Source organism: Leopardus geoffroyi, chromosome C2 (genome assembly GCF_018350155.1).
Source record: "Leopardus geoffroyi isolate Oge1 chromosome C2, O.geoffroyi_Oge1_pat1.0, whole genome shotgun sequence".
Lineage (NCBI taxonomy): Eukaryota > Metazoa > Chordata > Mammalia > Carnivora > Felidae > Leopardus > Leopardus geoffroyi.
In genome coordinates, this window is record NC_059333.1 from 121442425 (window position 1) to 121462521 (window position 20097).

The following is a 20097-nucleotide window of genomic DNA, read 5'->3' on the forward strand; positions in this document are numbered from 1 at the left end:
TACAGGTTTTTTTGCAGATTATAAAGGTTGTGCCCATTATGTAAATATAATACAGAAAGATGTAAAAGCTGTCACATCGTCCAAAGGAAAATAAAAAACAACTGAAGGGCACCTAGGTGGCTCAGTCAGTTGAGCATCTCACTCTTGATTTCAGCTCGGGTCAAAGCCCTGGGGTTGTGGGATCGAGTCTCACATTGAGCTGAGCGTGGAGCTTGCTTGGGATTCTCTCTCTCCCTCTCCCTCTCCCTCTCCCTCTCCCTCTCCCTCTCCCTCCCTCCCTCTCCCTCTCTCCCTCTCTCCCTCCCCCCCTCCCCCCTCCCTCTCTCCCTCTCCCCCTCTCCCCCTCTCCCCAACTCGTGCAATCCCATCATCTAAGGTTAACTATCAGTAACATCTTGTTTCTATATACTCCTAACCTTTATATGCAGATACACATGTAGATAAATATTTTCTATGAATAGGATAATGTACCTGCTGTTTTATAGCCTACTTTTATCATTTGACCATCTGTATTATACATACTAATGTCAAATATGAATCTGTATCATAATTTATAATTGCTGTGTCATATTCCATTGTGTGGATGGATGTACCATCATCAATTTCCTGTTATTAGGTGTTTTAATTTCTTTTTTTATCTTTTCCAAACAGTACTCTCATTAATATTCTTATGCTTACATTTTTGTGCATATTTTTTATTATTTCTCAGAATACATTTCCAGTAGTAGAAATCCTGGGTCAAAGATGTATATGCTTCAAATTTTGATATATATTTTTGTATTAGTTACACTAATTTATATTCCCATCTAGACTACTGGATGTAAATGCCATTTCTCTCTCTCTTTTCTAGCCCTTTGATTTTCTTCTTCTGTAAAATGGGGAATCTAAATATTTCTCTTTTATTATATCAGAATTTAGTGAGATAATGAATGTAAATATTTGGCCCAGCTTTTGGCACCTAATAATAAGTGCTTAATAAATGCCAGGTATTAACTTTTTAATAACATGAAATATCCATTTCCCCACAACATGCCAATAACTGGGTAACGTCATTCTTTCTAATCTTTGCTAACATGATCGGAAAAATGACATATGTTTTTTAATGTTTATTTTTGAGAGACAAAAAGACAGAGCATGAACAGGGGAGGGGCAGAGAGAGACAGAGACACAGAATCTGAAGCAGGCGCCAGTCTCTGGGTTGTCAGCATAGAGCCCGACGCAGGACTCAAACCCACAGACTATGAGTTCATGACCTGAGCTGAAGTCCGACACTCAACTAACCCAGGCACCCCGGAAAAATGATACATTATTTTCATTTGAAATTTTGGGATGTTAAACAATTTTTCATGTGTTTATCACACTTTAGTGTCTCTTCTTTTTTGAATTGCTGTGCATTTTCCATGCTTTTAAAATTTGCTTTTTTTCTTATTTACATTTGAGAAATTTTTGTATATTGGGAATGTGGACCTTATCCTGATTGATAAGCATTTCCCTGCATTTTGTCATTTTCAGTTGATCTTGTTTATGGCACTTTTTTTTTTTTAACCTTATAGAGGTAAAAATACATTTTTAGATTGCCAACTTCACCATTTGGTTTATGATATCTGGCTTTCTCCACCCTAAAATTACCAAAATTTTTGTATATAGTTTTTTTACTTGTATTTCTCACATTAAAATTTTTAATCCTTCTGTAATTTATTCTGTTATAAGATGAAATACATCTTATATTTCCAACTGTTTTATTTCCAAATTGTTAGTTAGGTGCCCCATCCCTTTCTTTCACTGGTTTAAGATGCCTCTTATATACTACATTTCTGTATACACTTGGACTGCTTCTAAACTATTTGGTTCAATCAAACCTTCATAATTCTTAATATATAAAGCAGATTTCCTTCATTACTTTTTAATGTTTATTTTTGAGAGAGAGAGACAGAGTACGAGCAGGGGAAGGGCAGAGAGAGGGAGACACAGAATCTGAAGCAGGCTCCAGGCCCTGAACTGTCAGCATAGAGTCCGATGTGGGGCTCAAACCCTCGAACCATGAGATCATGACCTGGGCCAAAGTCGGACACTTAACTGACTGAGCCACCCAGGCACCCCTCCTTCATTACTTTTTAATATTCTTCCTTGCTTGTTTATTCTCCTAAGGAAAGTGGAATCACTTTGTAAAGTACCCCCACCCTCTCAAAAAAATCAGCTTGAGATTTTGATCCAGGTTTTCAGATTTCTTGAAGCAAACAGTAAATCTTGAATGTACTTTTATTTTATTTTATTTTATTTTACTTTATTTTATTTTATTTTATTTCTTTCCATAATTTATTTATTTTTATAGTTTACATCTAACTTAGCACATGGAGCAGCAACGATTTGAGGAGTAGATTCCTTAAGCTCCTTGCCCATTTAGCCCATCCCCCCCTCCCACAACCCCTCCAGCAACCCTCTATTTGTTCTCCATATTTAAGAACCTCTTATGTTTTATCCCCCTCCCTGTTTTTATATTTTTTGCTTCCCTTCCCTTGTTCATCTGTTTTGTCTCGTAAAGTCCTCATATGAGTGAAGTCATATGATTTTTGTCTTTCTCTGACTGAGAAATTTCGCTTAGCATAATACCCTCTAGTTCCATCCACGTAGTTGCAAATGGCAAGATTTCATTCTTTTTAATTGCCGAGTAATACTCCATTGTATATATATATATATATATATATATATATATATATATATATATATATATATATATATACTTAGATATCCATAGTTGGTTATAGTAATGATTTCTATCATTTTTCTGTTTTTTAGATTCCTGAATTTGACAACTTGTACCTGGACATGAATGGAATCATACATCAATGTTCCCATCCTAATGATGATGATGTTCACTTCAGAATTTCAGACGATAAAATCTTTACTGATATTTTTCACTACTTGGAGGTGTTGTTTCGCATCATTAAACCTAGGAAAGTGTTCTTTATGGCTGTTGATGGTGTGGCTCCTCGAGCAAAGATGAACCAGCAGCGTGGGAGGCGTTTTAGGTAAAGCATTTGTGGTTTATTTCAGAATACTCTTTAGATTAATAAAATGTATTATTTTAAAGATAATTGGCTTAATGCAGTGCATCTTCTTTTCATGTTTCTTTTCTGCCTAAATTCCCCCAGAAATGGAAATAACTGATTATATCACGTTATATCAGTCAAGTAAACAAATTAGTAACTGAAGTGAAGTGTCATTCTCAAAGTTGTGTTGGGCTGTGTAAAGTTACTATTGTTTTCATTCGTAAATTTTTAAACTTCTCCTTGATAATAGTGGTACAATTGACCCTTGAACAATGCAGTGGTCAGGGGCACCAATCCCCGCTCATATAAAATGTGCATATAACTTGATTCTCCCAGAACTTAACTACTAATAGTCTGTTATTAACTGGAAGTCTTAGCAATAACATAAGCAATAAACACATATTTTGTATGTTATATGTATTATATACTGTATTCTTACAATAAAGTAAGCTTAGAGAAAAGAAAATGTTATTAGAAAAATCATAAGGAAGAGAAAATAGATTTACAGTACTGAACCATATTTACTGAAAAAAAATCAGTGGGGGCACCTGGATGGCTCAGTTGGTTAAGCATCTGATTTCGGCTCAGGGCATGATATAACCGTTCGTGAATTCAAGCCCTACGTTGGGCTCTCTGCTGTCAGCATGGAGCCTGCCTCAGATCCTCTGTCTCCCTCTTTCTTCCCCTCTCTACCTCACTCATGTGCACTTTCTCCCTCTCTCTCTCTCTCTCTCTCAAAAATAGACATTAAAAAAAAAAAAAAAATCTGTATATAAGTGGACCCACAGAGTTCAAACCTGTTCAAGGGTCAACTGTAGTAGAGAAAACTCCACTAGTAGTCTGTCCTGAACCAGAGAACTACAAAGTGAAATGAGAGATTGTTCTAATGGAAACATCGTTGACAATTTAATTCAACAAAACATTTATTAAATGCCTAGACTGTGGGCTAGATGCTGACTCTGATTGAGCATTGGTCCAAATTGGTTAGAAAGGCAAGTGAGACTAGAAAATGATTGGTGGAGTATGAGAAGAGAGCTGAGTTAGGACATTTGAGGTACTATCCACCCCAGTGTGTGAGGTGGACAGTAGGAAAAGTAAAAATGAGAAGAGGTACATAGAGTTTTAAAGTCAAAATCCTGGACATGTGAAATAGTTTTTAAAAACAATGAGATCATGTTGTGTCCTTATTTACGAGTAGGATAAGTAAAGTTAAAAGGGATGTTAGAATTGACTGAAAGAAACCCTGAGTTCTGTGTGTTTGATGGGTTGTTAGCATAATGAATCCTTTCATTACAACAGCAGGTAACTGAGTGGAAAGGGCACCTGTGAATAAAATATGGAAATGATCAAGGAAGGTGGGAGTGCACCTTGGAGAAGGCTAGCAGTGAGAATGGGAAAAGGATGGAAAAAAATACTGATTTAAATATCAAAAGAGGAAAGATCTTGAAGATACTGGAACACCTGTGAAATTTCTTTTTTTAACGTTTACTTATTTATTTTGAGAGAGAGAGAGAGAGAGAGAGAGAGAGAGACAGCATGGTGCATGTGGGATGGGGAGGGGCAGAGAGAAGGAAAGAGGATCCTGAGCAAGCTCAGTGCCGACAGCACAAACCGTGAGATCCTGACCCAAGCCAAAATCAAAAGTATAGACGCTTAACTGAATGAGCCACCCAGGCACCCACTGTGAAATCTTTTTTTTTTTTTTTTAAGTTTATTTACTTATTTTCAGAGAGAGACAGAGAGAGAGAGAGAGAGAGGCAGAGAATCCCAAGCAGACAGGGCTCGAACCCTTGAACCATGAGATCATGACCCAAGCCGAAACCAAGAGTCGGACACTCAACCAACTGAGCCACCCAGGCGCCCTATCTGTGAGATCTTTAAAGACAAGTACCATCTCTTGGTAAATTTAGAGTCTCAGGTACCAACCTAGACTTACTTAATTTGAATCTCTAAAAATTGGGCCCTGGAAACCATTTTTACCAGATTCCCCTGGTATTTGTTAAACTAATTTGGGGGAGCTATTGGACTAGAAAATCTAGTATTGAGAAAGGATTATATAAGCCCACTGTGTCAGTCATTGTTCAGTTGCAGAAATAGAAACCTGGCTATTTTAAGCAGAAGGGGATATAATGCAAAGAATTAGGTGCTTATAAAAATCATTTTAAGAGCCAAAAGGATGGGAATTTAGGTGAGCCTTCAAGAGTGACTTCAGAACAGCACTATAGAAGTGAACCCACAGTGGCACTATTACTACAACATTCAGGAAGGTGAGGAGTTCACAGGCCCCCACCAGAAGAGGTGGTTCCAGGAATGTATTCCTTTATCTGTGATCCAGGGATTAAGAAGGTACTACCTGAACTATTGGCTCCAAAAATAAATCACTTTAGTTGTAATTCAGCAATCAGGAAGCCACCACTGTATCTGTTAGCTCCAGAGCCCCAGTGTATCTGGTAGATCTGCCCTGCCCCTTGCTTCTCAGCACCTATGAAACTACTGAATATTGGGAACTCTTCTATTATTGATAAAATACACATATCCTATAAACCCAGTGCCTCAACAATCATATACACTTCAGCACACAACACTTCCACCTTCCAAAATTTTATGGAGGTATCTGACTGACGGAATCTAAGTTATATCCTTTCACCTAGCTGCAAGGAAGCCTCAGAATTTAATTTTTTAGCTTTCTAACCTCTCCCCTATCAGAAGACAAACTAGGAGAATGAAATGGATGTTGAGGGCCAATCCACCATAGCCATCGAAAGCATTTACTAAATATTGTGCTGACACAATACTGAGTGACATTGAATCCTCCAGTCAGGTTTTTCTCATTTTCCACAGAGACTATATTCTCCATTCATCATCTTTTAATTACTTATAATCTTTCTGCATCTCTTACTCATTTTAAAATCTGCTGCTGTCTGGCTTTCATCCCTACCACTAAAACTCCCTTACAAGATTACAAATAGACTTTGTATGGCTAGAATTCTCTCTGTATATTACTTCATTTATTTATAGTTTTTAACAATGTTGACCATTCTTTCTTTCTTGAACTTCCTTTCCTTGACCTTTATGTAACCACACTCTCTCTGACTGCACCTTCTTGATCTCCCTGTTATCTTCTCTTCCTCTGCCTTTTTCTTAAATACTGATTTTTCTTAAGGTCCTGTCCTTGGTCCTGAGTGATCCTATCCAGTGGTTTTAATTACCGTGTCTATACTGATGACTCCCAGATTTATCTTCCTGGTGGATATCTCTCTCTACAACTCCTGTATATCCAAATGTCTCCTAAATATCTCCTTTTAGATACCATAGATACATTTCAGGCTTAACATGTTCAGAACTGAACTCCCATTTCAAAACTGCCTTCCTTCTGTTTTCTATTGCAGTGAATAATAACACCATGCAAATAGCTGCTCAACCAGAAAGTCTCAAGAGCAATTTGGACGACTTCTTCCTCATTCTCTATACCTACCTCCTGTTTATCCATTCTCTTAAATTTGTCATATATATTTCCTTCTTTTCATCGTTACTGCTACTGTCTCAGCCTAGGCTACCGTAATCTTCCACATAGATTGCTTCAATAGTCTTTCCTTGTCCCTGTCCCATACATTCTCTATATTGCAGCCACATTAAACATTAGGGCTGTTAACTTTTCTGTCTCCCCACTAGAGTGTAAACTCTGTGAAAATAGGAATCCTTTCTGTTATATCTCCAAAACTTGTCACATAGTAACATTGAGTAATTGTTTGTCCAAAGGAAGGAAGGAGAGAAAAGAGCAAAGAATGGCTTCTATTGGAGAAATTACAAATAAGTTGATATCTTCAGAGTTTTTGCTATCTTGAGGGGCTTGGTAAGAGAGAGAAGTTACATATGAAGAAGAGTTATTTATCATAGAAATGCAGTTCCGCAGGCACAGTAGATAAAGCTAGTATCAAGTACATAAAGCAGAGCTTCCTAATGTAAATGCCACATGGTATACAGTGTGCCACAGACGGGTTACAGGAGAAGCAGAACATTGGGAATTGGGATGCCTATTTTCAAACCTAGGTCCATCTGACTCTAAAACTCACGTTTCTTTCTAGTAAATCCTGTTGCTTCAATAGTGACACAATTTTGGCAAATCATGATGGCATTAATGTTACTAGGCTTTGATTTTAAATGTTTTTTATGTACCTTCTTAGTGCAGCGGGCAGCGCTTCAGTCTCATGAATGTTTTTTATGAGGAAACGCAAATTGTGCTCAATTGCAATTACAATTTTACAATTATTTTCATGTAATATTCTTAGAGATCATTTTAATAATGTGCTTCCTGTTTGATATTATTAGTCAGTGTAGAATGTATATATAATGAATGCTTAATGCTTTACTTTTGAACTTATTTGTAGAATCGATTTGCTATATAGTTAAGAAGAGAATTATAAGTATTTGTATTGTTCTGGGTCAGTTTTAAAAGATTACTTTGGGACACCAGGGTGGCTCAGTCGGTTAAGTGTCCAGCTTCGACTCATGATCTCATGGCTCAGGAGTTTGAGCCCCGAATAGGGCTCTGTGCTATTCAGCTCAGAGCCTGATGCCTGCTTCAGATTCTATGTACCTCTGTCATTCTGCCCCTCCCCCACTCATGCTCACGCACTCGATCTCTCTCAAGAATAAATAAGCATTAAAAAAAATTTTTTTAAAGAATTACTTAATAAGTATTTGTAATTTTCTGTATCAATTTTATACTGTTGTAATGTTCTCCTTCTATAGTTATCTGAAAAACTCAATTCTTTAAATAAATAAAAACAAACAATTCTGAGGCTCATCTTTATCAGTTATAATCATTTCAAAACTTGTGTTATGTTTTGAACCTCAAATTGGTTAATTAATATTTTAGTTACAAAAGCATCTAAATAACAGTTTACTTTATGTAAAGATCTGTACTTTTCCCCAAAAACCTTAAGATATTTTTTCCCTTAACATTTAAGGTCAGCAAAGGAGGCAGAAGACAAAATAAAGAAGGCATTAGAAAAAGGAGAAACTCTTCCTACAGAGGCCAGATTTGATTCCAACTGTATTACACCAGGTAAATTCACTGAAAGAAAAATTTTGAGAGATTTAAATGTAAATGTAAATATTTTTTCAGATGTATTTTTTTTTCTGGTCTCTATTTTGTCCTTAAGATTCCATTTGCGGTTTTCCCAGTTGTGTCTTCTCATGAGATATCTTGATCACCTTGATTATAAGTGCTCCTATGAAGACCCACTATACGGATTTACAGATGTTGATAAGAGCAGCTGTGGATAGGACTCTCCCAGATGCAGACTTCTAAACCTAGAAGGATCTTCCAAGATCCGTCCTACTCCCACCATTTGTTTGTATGAAAACTGACTCAGTGAGGTTGAGTCACATCCATGGAACTAGCCTGTTATGTAGGATAAGAAACCCATTCTCCTAGTCCGGAGCATTTACTATCATATTTCTTAAAGGCAGTTAAAATTCTGTGATTTTAAGAGTAAATTAATTTATTAGTATTATAACTTTAAATTAGTTTTATATGCAACAACATACTCTGTACTTACTAGAGCTGTGTCTAACATCATTATAATCTTCTACTTTGAAAAAAACTTAAAATCTTATTTTTTTTCATGACTTCTTTACTAACTATGGTAATTTTGTCTTTCACTTAAGTGTTCTTATCATACATTGGTTGATTTAATGACCAGTTTTATCCTGATGTGGTTTAAGACCGTGTTGCCTTTGACTATTGACCCTCTGGACTTTTCCTGAAACATAATCACTGTAAATTCAGTTTCCAGAATAATAATTTTCCAGGTAAACAGTAATAATAATAATGGTTGTTGTTGTTGTTGTTGTTAGTAATCTGATTATAGCTACAGGCCTTAAAAAACATTCAGAAGCCAGCAGAGGAAATAGAAGATTGAGATTCATTAGAGTTGAAACTCTGCCCTTGTGTGAAGATACTAAAGCATAGTTCTCAGGCAGTAGTAATATTTCTTGATTTAGCTACATGAAATTAACTTCATTTTAGGGTGAGCAGTGAAATGAGAAACATTGTAATATTTGCTAGGGAAAGGCATGAGGGCTTTTCCTGTGGAGGATTACCTAGCTATTCCTACCCAGCTGGATACTCAGATCCAATTTCATGTTGTTTCTGGGAACTCATTCTTTTTTATGTCTCTCTCAGATTAAATTTTTTATTTTTGTTTTTTTCAGATTAAATTTGTTAAAACTTTTTATTTATAGGGACTGAATTCATGGCCAGGTTACATGAACATCTGAAGTATTTTGTAAATATGAAAATTTCTACAGATAAATCGTGGCAAGGAGTTACCATCTACTTCTCAGGCCATGAGGTTATTATCTTTTTTTATTTAAAGATATTTTTAAATTTAATATTCTAACGCACAGCATATTACCACATTTTTTTTTAACACGTATTTAGACTCCCGGAGAAGGAGAACATAAAATCATGGAATTTATCAGATCTGAGAAAGCAAAGCCAGATCATGATCCAAACACCAGACATTGTCTTTATGGTTTAGATGCTGACTTGGTAGGTATAACATTTATTTTTATTACAACCTTATGCCATTTTAGTTAAATATCTAAGAGACTTTTATAAGAAGCTTTCTGGCTGTAGAAACAAATATTGGAAACATAATAATGGTTGCTACTTCTGCCATCAGCACAGTTCAAAACAATTAGAAAATGAACTCTTTTGGGGCATCTGGGTGGCTCAGTCAGTTAAGCGTCCAACTCTTGGTTTTAGCTTAGTCATGATCCCACAGTTCAAGAGTTCGAGTCCGCATCAGGCCCTGTGCTGACAGTGCAGACCTGCTTAGGATTCTCTCTCTTTCTCTCCCCCTCTTTCTGTCTCCCCCCAGCTCATGCACAGGGTCTCTCTCAAAATACATAAATAAAATTTTAAAAAAAAAGATAACTCTTGCCATAATTTATGATTAGCAGGTCTCTGTAGTTAGTGTTCACACTTGACTGATCCTTGTGCTATGAATACTCTGCCGTGGTCAGGGTAGAGGGGGCTTTTTAATCTCATGCTTGATACATAAATTTTAATAATACCTGATCTGATAACTCCATGACCCAAATAATTTTACTATACTTTTTTCATTTAAACTTTTTATTACAGAAATTTTCAAACATCAAGTAGAGAAGTTATAAAATAATGAAACTTCCTATAGGCTTTATCCACCTTAAATAATTTTCAACCTAAAATAAATACTCTAAATATTAAATTACTTTCCTTTTCTTATCCCTAACCATCTATCTCCTTTCTCCTACTTCCCTTGACTCTTGAAATGTATCCCAGACATTATATCATTTAATCTTTCTCTAAAGAAGGGTTGTTTGAAATAAATAACCATAATGCCATTATCATACATAAAACAAAAATTAATAATCACTGTTTAATATACAAATAACCATTTAGTATTCACATTTTCCTGATTGCTTCAGAAATGTTTCATCTTGTTTTGTATGAATTAGGTTGAAATAAACAATATATGTTGCAGTTGGTTGATATGTCTCACTAGACTATTTGAATGACTTACTTTGGACATTAGAATACTATGTGAGAAGGGCTCCTGGGCGACTCATTTGATTCAGCGTTCCATTCTTGATTTCAACTCCAGTCGTGATCTCAGGGTTGTGAGATTGAGCCCGCATTGGGCTCAGTGCTTGCACAGAGTCTGTCTTAAGATTCTCTCTCTCCCTGTCTGTCCCTACCTTGCTTGTGCACGCACTCTCTTTCTCTAAAATAGAAAAGGAAAGGAAAGAATACTATATGAGAAAATTGAATGAAGATGACCTTTTCTAGTTTTTTGTTTGTTTGTTTAATTTTCACGTAGTAGAGGTATTCTGGCCTCCAGAAGAGTCTTAACATTCCTCTATCATGGAAAAGCTGCAACCTCCAATTTTTTACCCATTTCCCCCATGGCGGATGGAAAGGTGTGAAAACTTAGAGAAGGTTTTGGGGATTTTTGTGGAGGGTGGGCAGGGTGGCAGTTACAACGGTGATGTGAGTCTAAGGTAAACATTTTTTCTTAGAAAAGTGCATTCATTTTACACCATTCATAACTTACGAGTGGATCAGATTTTGATATTTATATAACGTGCTGATGTTTTTATTAAATAAGCCTCTTTTTTTCTACATAGAAATGTTTTTAATTTAATTGCTTTTATGAACCTGATACAATAAAAAATGAGAGAATAGAAACATTTTTTAATCATTTTTCAACAGATTATGCTTGGATTAACAAGTCATGAGGCACATTTCTCTCTTTTAAGAGAAGAGGTTCGGTTTGGTGGCAAAAAGACACAAAGGTAAATCATACTGCATATATGTTAGAAGAAAGAAGAGCAATTAAATTAAGAATAGTGACCATTTAACAGATACATGATCTGTAAAGATTTTCTCCCATTCGTTTTTATTCTGCTGATAGTGTCATTTGATGCACAAAATTTTTAATTGTGACGATGTCCATTCTTTTGTTGCTTGTTACTTTTAGTGTTATATCCAAGAAATTGCCAAATCTAATGTTGTAAAATGTTTTCCCATTTTAAGAGTTTTGCAGTTTTAACCCTTACATTTAGGGTTTTGATCCATGTTGTTAATTATTATATTTGGTATGAGGTAAGGGTCGACTTCATGCTTTTGCATGTGGATATCCAGTTTTCCCAAAATCATTTGTTGAAAAGACTGTCTTTTTCCCCTTGGGTGGTCTTGGCACCGTGGTTGAAAATCATTTGACCATATATGCAAGGGTTTTTCCTGGGCTCTGTATTCTATTCAGTTGATCTCTGTGTTTTTCTTTATGCCATTACCACGGTATTTTGATTACTGAAACTTTGTAGTAAGTTTTGAAATCAGAAAGGATGAGACCTCCAACTTTGTTCTCCTTTGTGAGGATTATTTTGGCTGTTTGGAGTCTCATGAGATTAATCATTTTTAGGATGGATTTTTTTTTTTTTTAATTTTTTTTTTTTTCAACGTTTATTTATTTTTGGGACAGAGAGAGACAGAGCATGAACGGGGGAGGGGCAGAGAGAGAGGGAGACACAGAATTGGAAACAGGCTCCAGGCTCTGAGCCATCAGCCCAGAGCCCGACACGGGGCTCGAACTCACGGACCGTGAGATCGTGACCTGACTGAAGTCGGACGCTTAACCGACTGCGCCACCCAGGCGCCCCTAGGATGGATTTTTTGTTTGTGTAAAAAATGTCATTGGGATTTTTTGTTTATGTGAAAAACCTGATTGGGATGGCATTAAATCTGTACGTCCATTTGGGTACTATTTACAGTTTCATAGTAAGTCTTCCAGTTCATCAATACAGAATGTTTTACAATCATTGTGTCTTCTTTAATTTCTTTTGACAGTGTTTTGTAGTTTTAGTGTGTAAGTCTTTTACTGTTTTTTTTTTTCTTATTTGTTTTCCCTTTTATTTAAAAAAAATTTTTTAATGTAGTCACCATGCTGTACATTATATCTCCATATTTATCGTATAACTGGAAGTTTTCACCTTTTGCCACTTTCACCCATTTTGCCCAGCCCTCACTCCTCTACCTCTGGGAACCATCTGTCATTTTCTGTGTCTATGATTTCAGTTTTTTGCCTTTGATTTTTTTCTTTTGCCTCTTTGGTCAAGTTTGTTCCTAAGTTTTTTACTCTTTTGGGTGGTATTCTAAATAGAATTGTTTCTTAATTTCTTTTTTGGATTGTTTGTTGCTGGTATGTAGACACAGCTGATTTTTATGTGTTGATCTTGTATCCTACAATTTTGGGGGATTCTATGGGATTTTCTGTATATGGAATCATGACATCTGTAAATAGAGATAGTTTTACTTCTTATTTTTCAGTTTGTATGCCTCTTATTTCTTTGCTTGCCTAATTGCCCTGGCTAGGACTTCCAGTATAATGTTGAATAGCTATAGTGAAAACGGGCATCCTTGATCTTAGGAGGAAAGCTTTCAGTCTTCTAACATGGAATATGATATGAGATGTTTGTTTTTCATAAATTCATTTTTTCATGTTTAGGAAGTTTCCTTCTATTCTTACTTGGCTAAGTACTTTTATCTTGGAAGGTATTGCTAGTTAATTGTATGGTGATTTTCCTTTGTTTATTAATGTAATTTATTACATTGCTTTATTTTTTTACATTGAGGCATCCTTGCATTCCTGGGATAGATCCACTTGCTCATGATACATAATCCTTTTAAAATGCTGTTGTCAGTTTAGGGACAACTGGCTGGCTCAGTCAATTAAGCGTCACACTTCAGCTTAGGTCATGATCACCCAGTTTGTGGGTTCAAGCCCCACATCAGTCTCTGTGCTGACAGCTCAGAGCCTGGAGCCTGCTTCAGATTCTGTGTCTCCCTGTCTCTCTGCCCCTCCCCTGCTCATACTCTGTCTCTCTCCTTCTCTCTCTCTCAAAAATAAATAAACATTAAAAAAAAATTTAAATGCTATTGTCAGTTTATATTCTTACTTCTGGTTAAGCTTGAAGTATTGACCAATAGCTAGGAATACAGTCCCCTATACCAAGCCAGGGAAAGATAAGAAGAAAGAAATGATGGAGCCTCATCATTGAAGCTTTTGTCTGTACTGCAGTAGGCAGAAAAGTGTATATACTCACTTATATGTATGCTTTCTGCTCGTGGCCAGCCTTAAATGGGCCAGAAACCACTGGTTTCTTAAATCTGTTATCTATTATTTAGGCTTTCTTAATTCTGATAATCTTTCCAAAAAAAGCATAAGGCAGACCAATTATTTGAACTTTATTATAATTATACTTTTATCTTTTATCTTTATCTTTAGCAACCCTACAGCTTTCATATAAATTACATGCCTGGATTATAAGAATTAATTATCTTCTAATGATAAGTTTTATTTTAAGCTTCGCTGCATTTTTAAAATTTTATTTTTAATCTTTATTTTTGAGAGAGAGAGAGAGAGAGAGAGAGAGAGAGCAAGTGGGGGAGGAACAGAGAGAAAGGGAGACATAGAATCCAAAGCAGGCTCCAGGCTCCGAGTTGTCAGCACAAAGCCCGACGGGGCTCAAACTCACAAACCACAAGTTCATGATCTGAGCTGAAGTCTGACATCTAACCAACTGAGCCACCCAGGCTCCCCATCCTCGCTGCATTTTTTAAGTTGAACCTTAAAGACACAACTAACTCTGTGTTGATCATCTCATTAATTACAGGGTATGCGCACCAGAAGAAACCACATTTCACCTCCTACACTTATCTTTAATGAGAGAGTATATTGACTATGAGTTTTCAGTATTGAAAGTAAGTATTAATATAGCTGTGGTACAAAGAAAATGTGTAAGTAGAATTTCCGTACAAGTTGACTTTTTCTCCATTTTGCTATAGGACAAGATCACATTTAAATATGATATTGAAAGGATAATAGATGATTGGATTTTGATGGGATTTCTTGTTGGCAATGATTTTATCCCTCATCTACCTCATTTACATATTAATCATGATGCACTGCCTCTTCTTTATGGAACATATATTACCATCTTGCCAGAACTTGGTGGTAAGAAAAGTTTAATATTTTTTTTGAGGCTACTTTAATTTAGCACTCACTCAGCTAACCGTAAAAATGTGACTCAGTTTATTAGATTATTGCATGCACAGCTAAAGTAGGAAAAAAATTGGGGGTTTCTTTTGGTCTAAGACACTAAGCTCTGAGGTTATAATGTTGAGTGGTTCACAAGCAAAGAAAATGACAAGAGTTAAGCAGCCTCATTTACTGATACCTAACTAATCTCTGCCTTTGATTATTTAAGAAAGCCAGTAGAAGATATAAAATAAGGGAAAGAGGGATGCCTGGGTGGCTCAGTCAGTTAAGCGTCCAACTTCATGAGTTGAACTTAATATCTATTATAATTATACTTTTCTTTTATCTTTATCTTTGGCTACCCTACAGCTTTCATATAAATTACATGCCTAGATTATAAGAATTAATTATCTTCTAATGATAAGTTTTATTTTAAGCCTCGCTGCATTTTTAAAATTTTATTTTTAATCTTTATTTATTTTTGAGAGAGAGAGCAAGTGGGGGAGGAACAGAGAGACAAGGAGACACAGAATCTGAAGCAGCCTTCAGTCTCCAAACTGTCAGCACAGATCCCGATGGGGCTTAAACTAAAGAACCACAAGTTCATGACCCTAAGCTGAAGTCTGACACCTAACCAACTGAGCCACCCAGGCGCCCCATCCTCGCTGGGGTGCATTAAATGCATTTTTAAACTTGAACCTTAAAGACATAACTAACTCTCTGTTGATAATCTGATTAATTACAGGGTATGCTCACCAGAAGAAACCACATTTCACCTCCTACACTTGTTGGAAATGTAGGAGGATTATTATGTGAACCTGGAATTTATTTTGCTTCAGTTCTTACATATTTTATATTACTGTCACATGAGTGTCATAGAAACTAGCACCAGTTATATTGCCCAACACTTGAGTGTTTTTCTTGATTAGTAGAATGTCAACATTCAACATTTTGTAAAAAGAATTTTGTGGAATTGTTTTGAAAAAATAATGTTAGCTTTTAGTACAAATTTAGTTTTTGTTCCTTTTAGGTTATATTAATGAAAATGGCCATCTCAACTTACCTCGATTTGAGAAATACCTTGTGAAACTGTCAGATGTAAGTAACTAGGTATTATTTTCCTGTCCCAGGGTAGCTATAAATGGTCACAAACCAATTACATAATACTTAAAGAAAAAGTTTTGGTACTTCTACTCCAATTGATCATTCTGTATAATTTCACCTATTATTTTTATTTTTAATGCTTTTTGATTTTAACTTTTCATAATAGTAGATGAGGTTCCCATGTGCATAAAAAAGTAACATTCTTTGATATCCTATGCCCCATAAGTAGCAACTATTAAAAGTTTCATTTGTATTCTTTCAGACATACTTCAGTTATTTTTAAATGAATTTAAATATTTTTGTACAGTTTGATCGGGAACACTTCAGTGAAGTTTTTGTGGACCTAAAGTGGTTTGAAAGCAAAGTTGGTAACAAGTACCTCAATGAAGCAGCAGGTGTCGCAGCAGAAGAAGCCAAGAACTACAAGGAAAAGAAAAAATCAAAGGTGTCTGTTTTTTTAGGTGTCCTTTCATTTTTTTAGCTGTTAAGGTAAAACTGATATTCCATGCTTCTCACTTTTCTTCTTATGATTTTTGTAGTTGCCTCATTTCATTTTCATTTTTTATTTTCTTCCATGGAACATTTAAAAAAAACTGGTTTCTTCTCTATTAGATCCTATCATTTAAATCTGATCTTTAAAAATCAACTTCTTTTTTTTTTTTTTAATGTTTATTTTATTTTTGAGAGAGAGAGAGAAAGAGACAGAGCTGAGCAGGGGCAGGGCAGAGAGAGAGGGAGACACAGAATCTGAAGCAGGCTCCAGGCTCTGAGCTGTCAGCACAGAGCCCGACATGGGGCTCAAACTCACAAGCCGTGAGATCATGACCAGAGCCAAAGTTGGACTCTTAACCGACTAAGCCACTCAGGTACCCCTAAAAATCAAATTCTTTTTAACCCTTGAAGAATATTCTGTTTTCTTTGCTCATCCATTCTACTAATAAGTGTAGCAAAACTTCTAAATATAAGTGCCCAGAAAATCAGTTATCTTTTGTAAAATGTGGGTATTTATATAACATTTAATATTGATATGTTAACTAGATCAGTGATTTTTCTATAAAAATAATTTATATATAAAATATACCAATAGGCTAGGTTAAGAGTAATATAGCACAATATCTAATAAATGTTAGGTGCTCAGTAAATGAATAATAGAATCATTCACAATATGCTAATACCGTAAAAGCATTAATAATAAACTCTAAAAAATGTCTTATATGTATTAGCTTGGAAAATAAACTTCTTCTGAAGTTCTGTACTTCTGAAGTTTTGGGCTTCTGATAAAATTGAGGAGTTTGCTGTACTCTCCTTGCTATACTGGTTCTATTTAGGCTTAAGCCTAGTAACTCTTGCTCCAGGAAGAGCAGTTACCCTGATTTTCTCTAGTGTAGTCCTAATTGGTTAGCTTTCCTTATTGGAACTTAGGAGCAGTCAGTTTGCATTCTACTGTGTTATTTCTCTTAAGAAAACAGGCTCAGCAACTTCTTGGGAACGTGTACTCAGAAAATTATACATTAGTAATCCCTGGCTGTACCCATCTCAGCTCCTTCCTTAAGCTTCCCAAGTCTTCAGGCATATGTAGTTAATGTTAGAGACACTGGCAAAATGCGAAGAACTAGAAGAAGAGCCCAAGCACTAGCAGAGGCCCTAGTTTGGATGAACAAAAGGAAATGGAGATAAGGGAATAAGAAGAACTAATGAGAGTCACTAGCAGTAGATAGGCAATCAGAAAATAAAAGAAAAGATCACTGGGAGGAAAAACAGATGGGCAGGATGTGAAGAATGTGATGAGATGAGAGAACTATAGAAAAGCAAATGAGTCACATGAGAGAAAAATTTGGAAGTGGAGAATATAACAGAGTTATAAAAATGACAGAATCCAGGGGTTCTGGGTGGCTCAGTTGGTTAAGCCTCAGACTTCAGCTCAGGTTATGATCTCACGGTTTGTGAGTTCCAGCCCCACATCAGGCTCTGTGCTGACAGCTCGGAGCCTGGAGCCTGCTTTGGATTCTGTGTCTCCCTCTCTGCTCCACCCCCGCTTGTGTTCTGTCTCTCAAAAAAAAATAATAAACATTAAAAAAATTAAAACAAAAAGAATGACAGAATCCAGGGATATGGAAAATATGTACTGTCTATAATTGTGGGAGTCAATTATAAATGAATAGATTATGTTAACACAATAGATGAGAATTACCCATTACATATTTTTGAGAAATTCAACATAATAAAGACTTAGCGAACAAGTGATACAAAACCAAAAACATGTACACAGTATTTGAGGATTATTTTTATTTATTTACTTTTTATTTTGAGAGTGATCACATGCAGATATGCACTGGCAGGGGAGGGGCAGAGGGAGAGAGAGAATCTTAAGCAGGCTTCACACCCAGCGCAGAGCCCAAAGCAGGGCTCGATCTCAAAATAGTGAGATCATGACCTGAGCCAAAATCTGAAGTTGAATACTTAGCCAACTGAGCCACCCAGGCACCCTGAGGATTATTTTTTAAATGAACTTTTACAGTGTATCACTAAAGGGTCATTCAGTTCTTTTAAATATTTTTTAAATCTTCCTGTTAAATGTCTTACTTTGAAATATATCTTGATATATTGATTTATATGTATAATTAATTATAAGTATGATATATTATTATAATTAATTATTATATATGTTTATAATTATATAATTATAATTATGTTAATAATAATTATATTGATTTATAATTTTTTTAGGGCCAGGAAAGCTCCTCCATATGTTGGGCTGCTTTATTTTTTTTTTTTTTCGCTTAACAGATTTTTATTTAATTATTTTTTTAATATGAAATTTATTGTCAGTTGGTTTCCATACAACACCCAGTGCTCATCCCAACAGGTGCCCTCCTCAATACCCCTCACCCACCCTCCCCTCCCTCCCACCCCCTATCAACCCTCAGTTTATTGTCAGTTTTTAACAGTCTCTTATGGTTTGGCTCCCTCCCTCTCTTTTTTTTTTCCTTCCCTTCCCCCATAGTCTTCTGTTAAATTTCTCAGGATCTGCATAAGAGTGAAAACATATGGTATCTGTCTTTCTCTGTATGACTTACTTCACTTAGCATAACACTCTCCACTTCCATCCATGTTGCTACAAAAGACCATATTTCATTCTTTCTCATTGCCAAGTAATATTCCATTGTGTATATAAACTACAATTTCTTTATCCATTCATCAGTTGATGGACATTAGGCTCTTTCCATCATTTGGTTATTGTTGAAAGTGCTGCTATAAACATTGGGGTACAAGTGCCCCTATGCATCAGCACTCCTGTATCCCTTGGGTAAATTCCTAGCAGTGCTGTTGCTGGGTCATAGGGCAGATCTATTTTTAATTTTTTGAGGAACCTCCACACTGTTTTCCAGAGTGGCTGCACCAGTTTGCATTCCCACCAACAGTGCAAGAGGGTTCCCGTTTCTCCACATCCTCTCCAGCATCTGTAGTCTCCTGACTTGTTCATTTTAGCCACTCTGGCAGGCGTGAGGTGGTGTCTGAGTGTGGTTTTGATTTGTATTTCCCTGATGAGGAGCGATGTTGAGCATCTTTTCACGTGCCTGTTGGCCATCTGAATGTCTTCTTTAGAGAAGTGTCTATTCATGTTTTCTGCCCATTTCTTCACTGGATTATTTGTTTTTCGGTGTGGAATTTGGTGAGTTCTTTATAGATTTGGGATACTAGCCCTTTGTCCGACATGTCATTTGCAAATATCTTTTCCCATTCCGCCGGTTGCCTTTTAGTTATGTTGATTGTTTCTTTTGCAGTGCACAAGCTTTTTATCTTCATGAGGTCGCAATAGTTCATTTTTGCTTTTAATTCCCTTGCCTTCGGAGATGTGTCAAGTAAGAAATTGCTGCGGCTGAGGTCAGAGAGGTTTTTTCCTGCTTTCTCCTCTAGGGTTTTGATGGTTTCCTGTCTCACATTCAGGTCCTTTATCCATTCTGAGTTTATTTTTGTGAATGGTGTAAGAAAGTGGTCTAGTTTCATCCTTCTGCATGTTGCTGTCCAGCTCTCCCGGCACCATTTGTTAAAGAGACTGTCTTTTTTCCATTGGTTATTCGTTCCTGCTTTGTCAAAGATTAGCTGGCCATACTTTTGTGGGTCCAATTCTGGAGTCTCTATTCTATTCCATTGGTCTATGTGTCTGTTTTTGTGCCAATACCATGCTGTCTTGATGATGACAGCTTTGTAGTAGAGGCTACAGTCTGGGATTGTGATGCCTCCCGCTTTGGTGGTCTTCTTCAGTATTACTTTGGCTGTTCGGGGTCTTTTGTGGTTCCATACAAATTTTAGGATTGCTTGTTCTAGCTTCAAGAAGAATGCTGGTGCAA

General features: G+C 36.1%; 1 protein-coding gene across 4 annotated transcripts in view; it reads left to right on the forward strand.

Annotated features, from left to right (window-relative positions):
* Window positions 1-20097, forward strand: part of XRN1 (5'-3' exoribonuclease 1) — a 120255-nt gene that overhangs the window by 6036 nt on the left and 94122 nt on the right. For 2 of the 4 annotated variants that reach the window (XM_045503421.1, XM_045503422.1), the window contains exons 2-10: window positions 2797-3029; window positions 8021-8118; window positions 9300-9409; window positions 9499-9609; window positions 11314-11396; window positions 14277-14364; window positions 14449-14617; window positions 15672-15739; window positions 16053-16190. In XM_045503421.1, coding sequence (XP_045359377.1) covers window positions 2797-3029; window positions 8021-8118; window positions 9300-9409; window positions 9499-9609; window positions 11314-11396; window positions 14277-14364; window positions 14449-14617; window positions 15672-15739; window positions 16053-16190 — 1098 coding nt within the window. Of the gene's footprint in view, window positions 1-2796; window positions 3030-8014; window positions 8119-9299; window positions 9410-9498; window positions 9610-11313; window positions 11397-14276; window positions 14365-14448; window positions 14618-15671; window positions 15740-16052; window positions 16191-20097 lie in introns of those variants that run through there. The other 2 variants (XM_045503423.1, XM_045503424.1) reach the window with 2 other exon arrangements.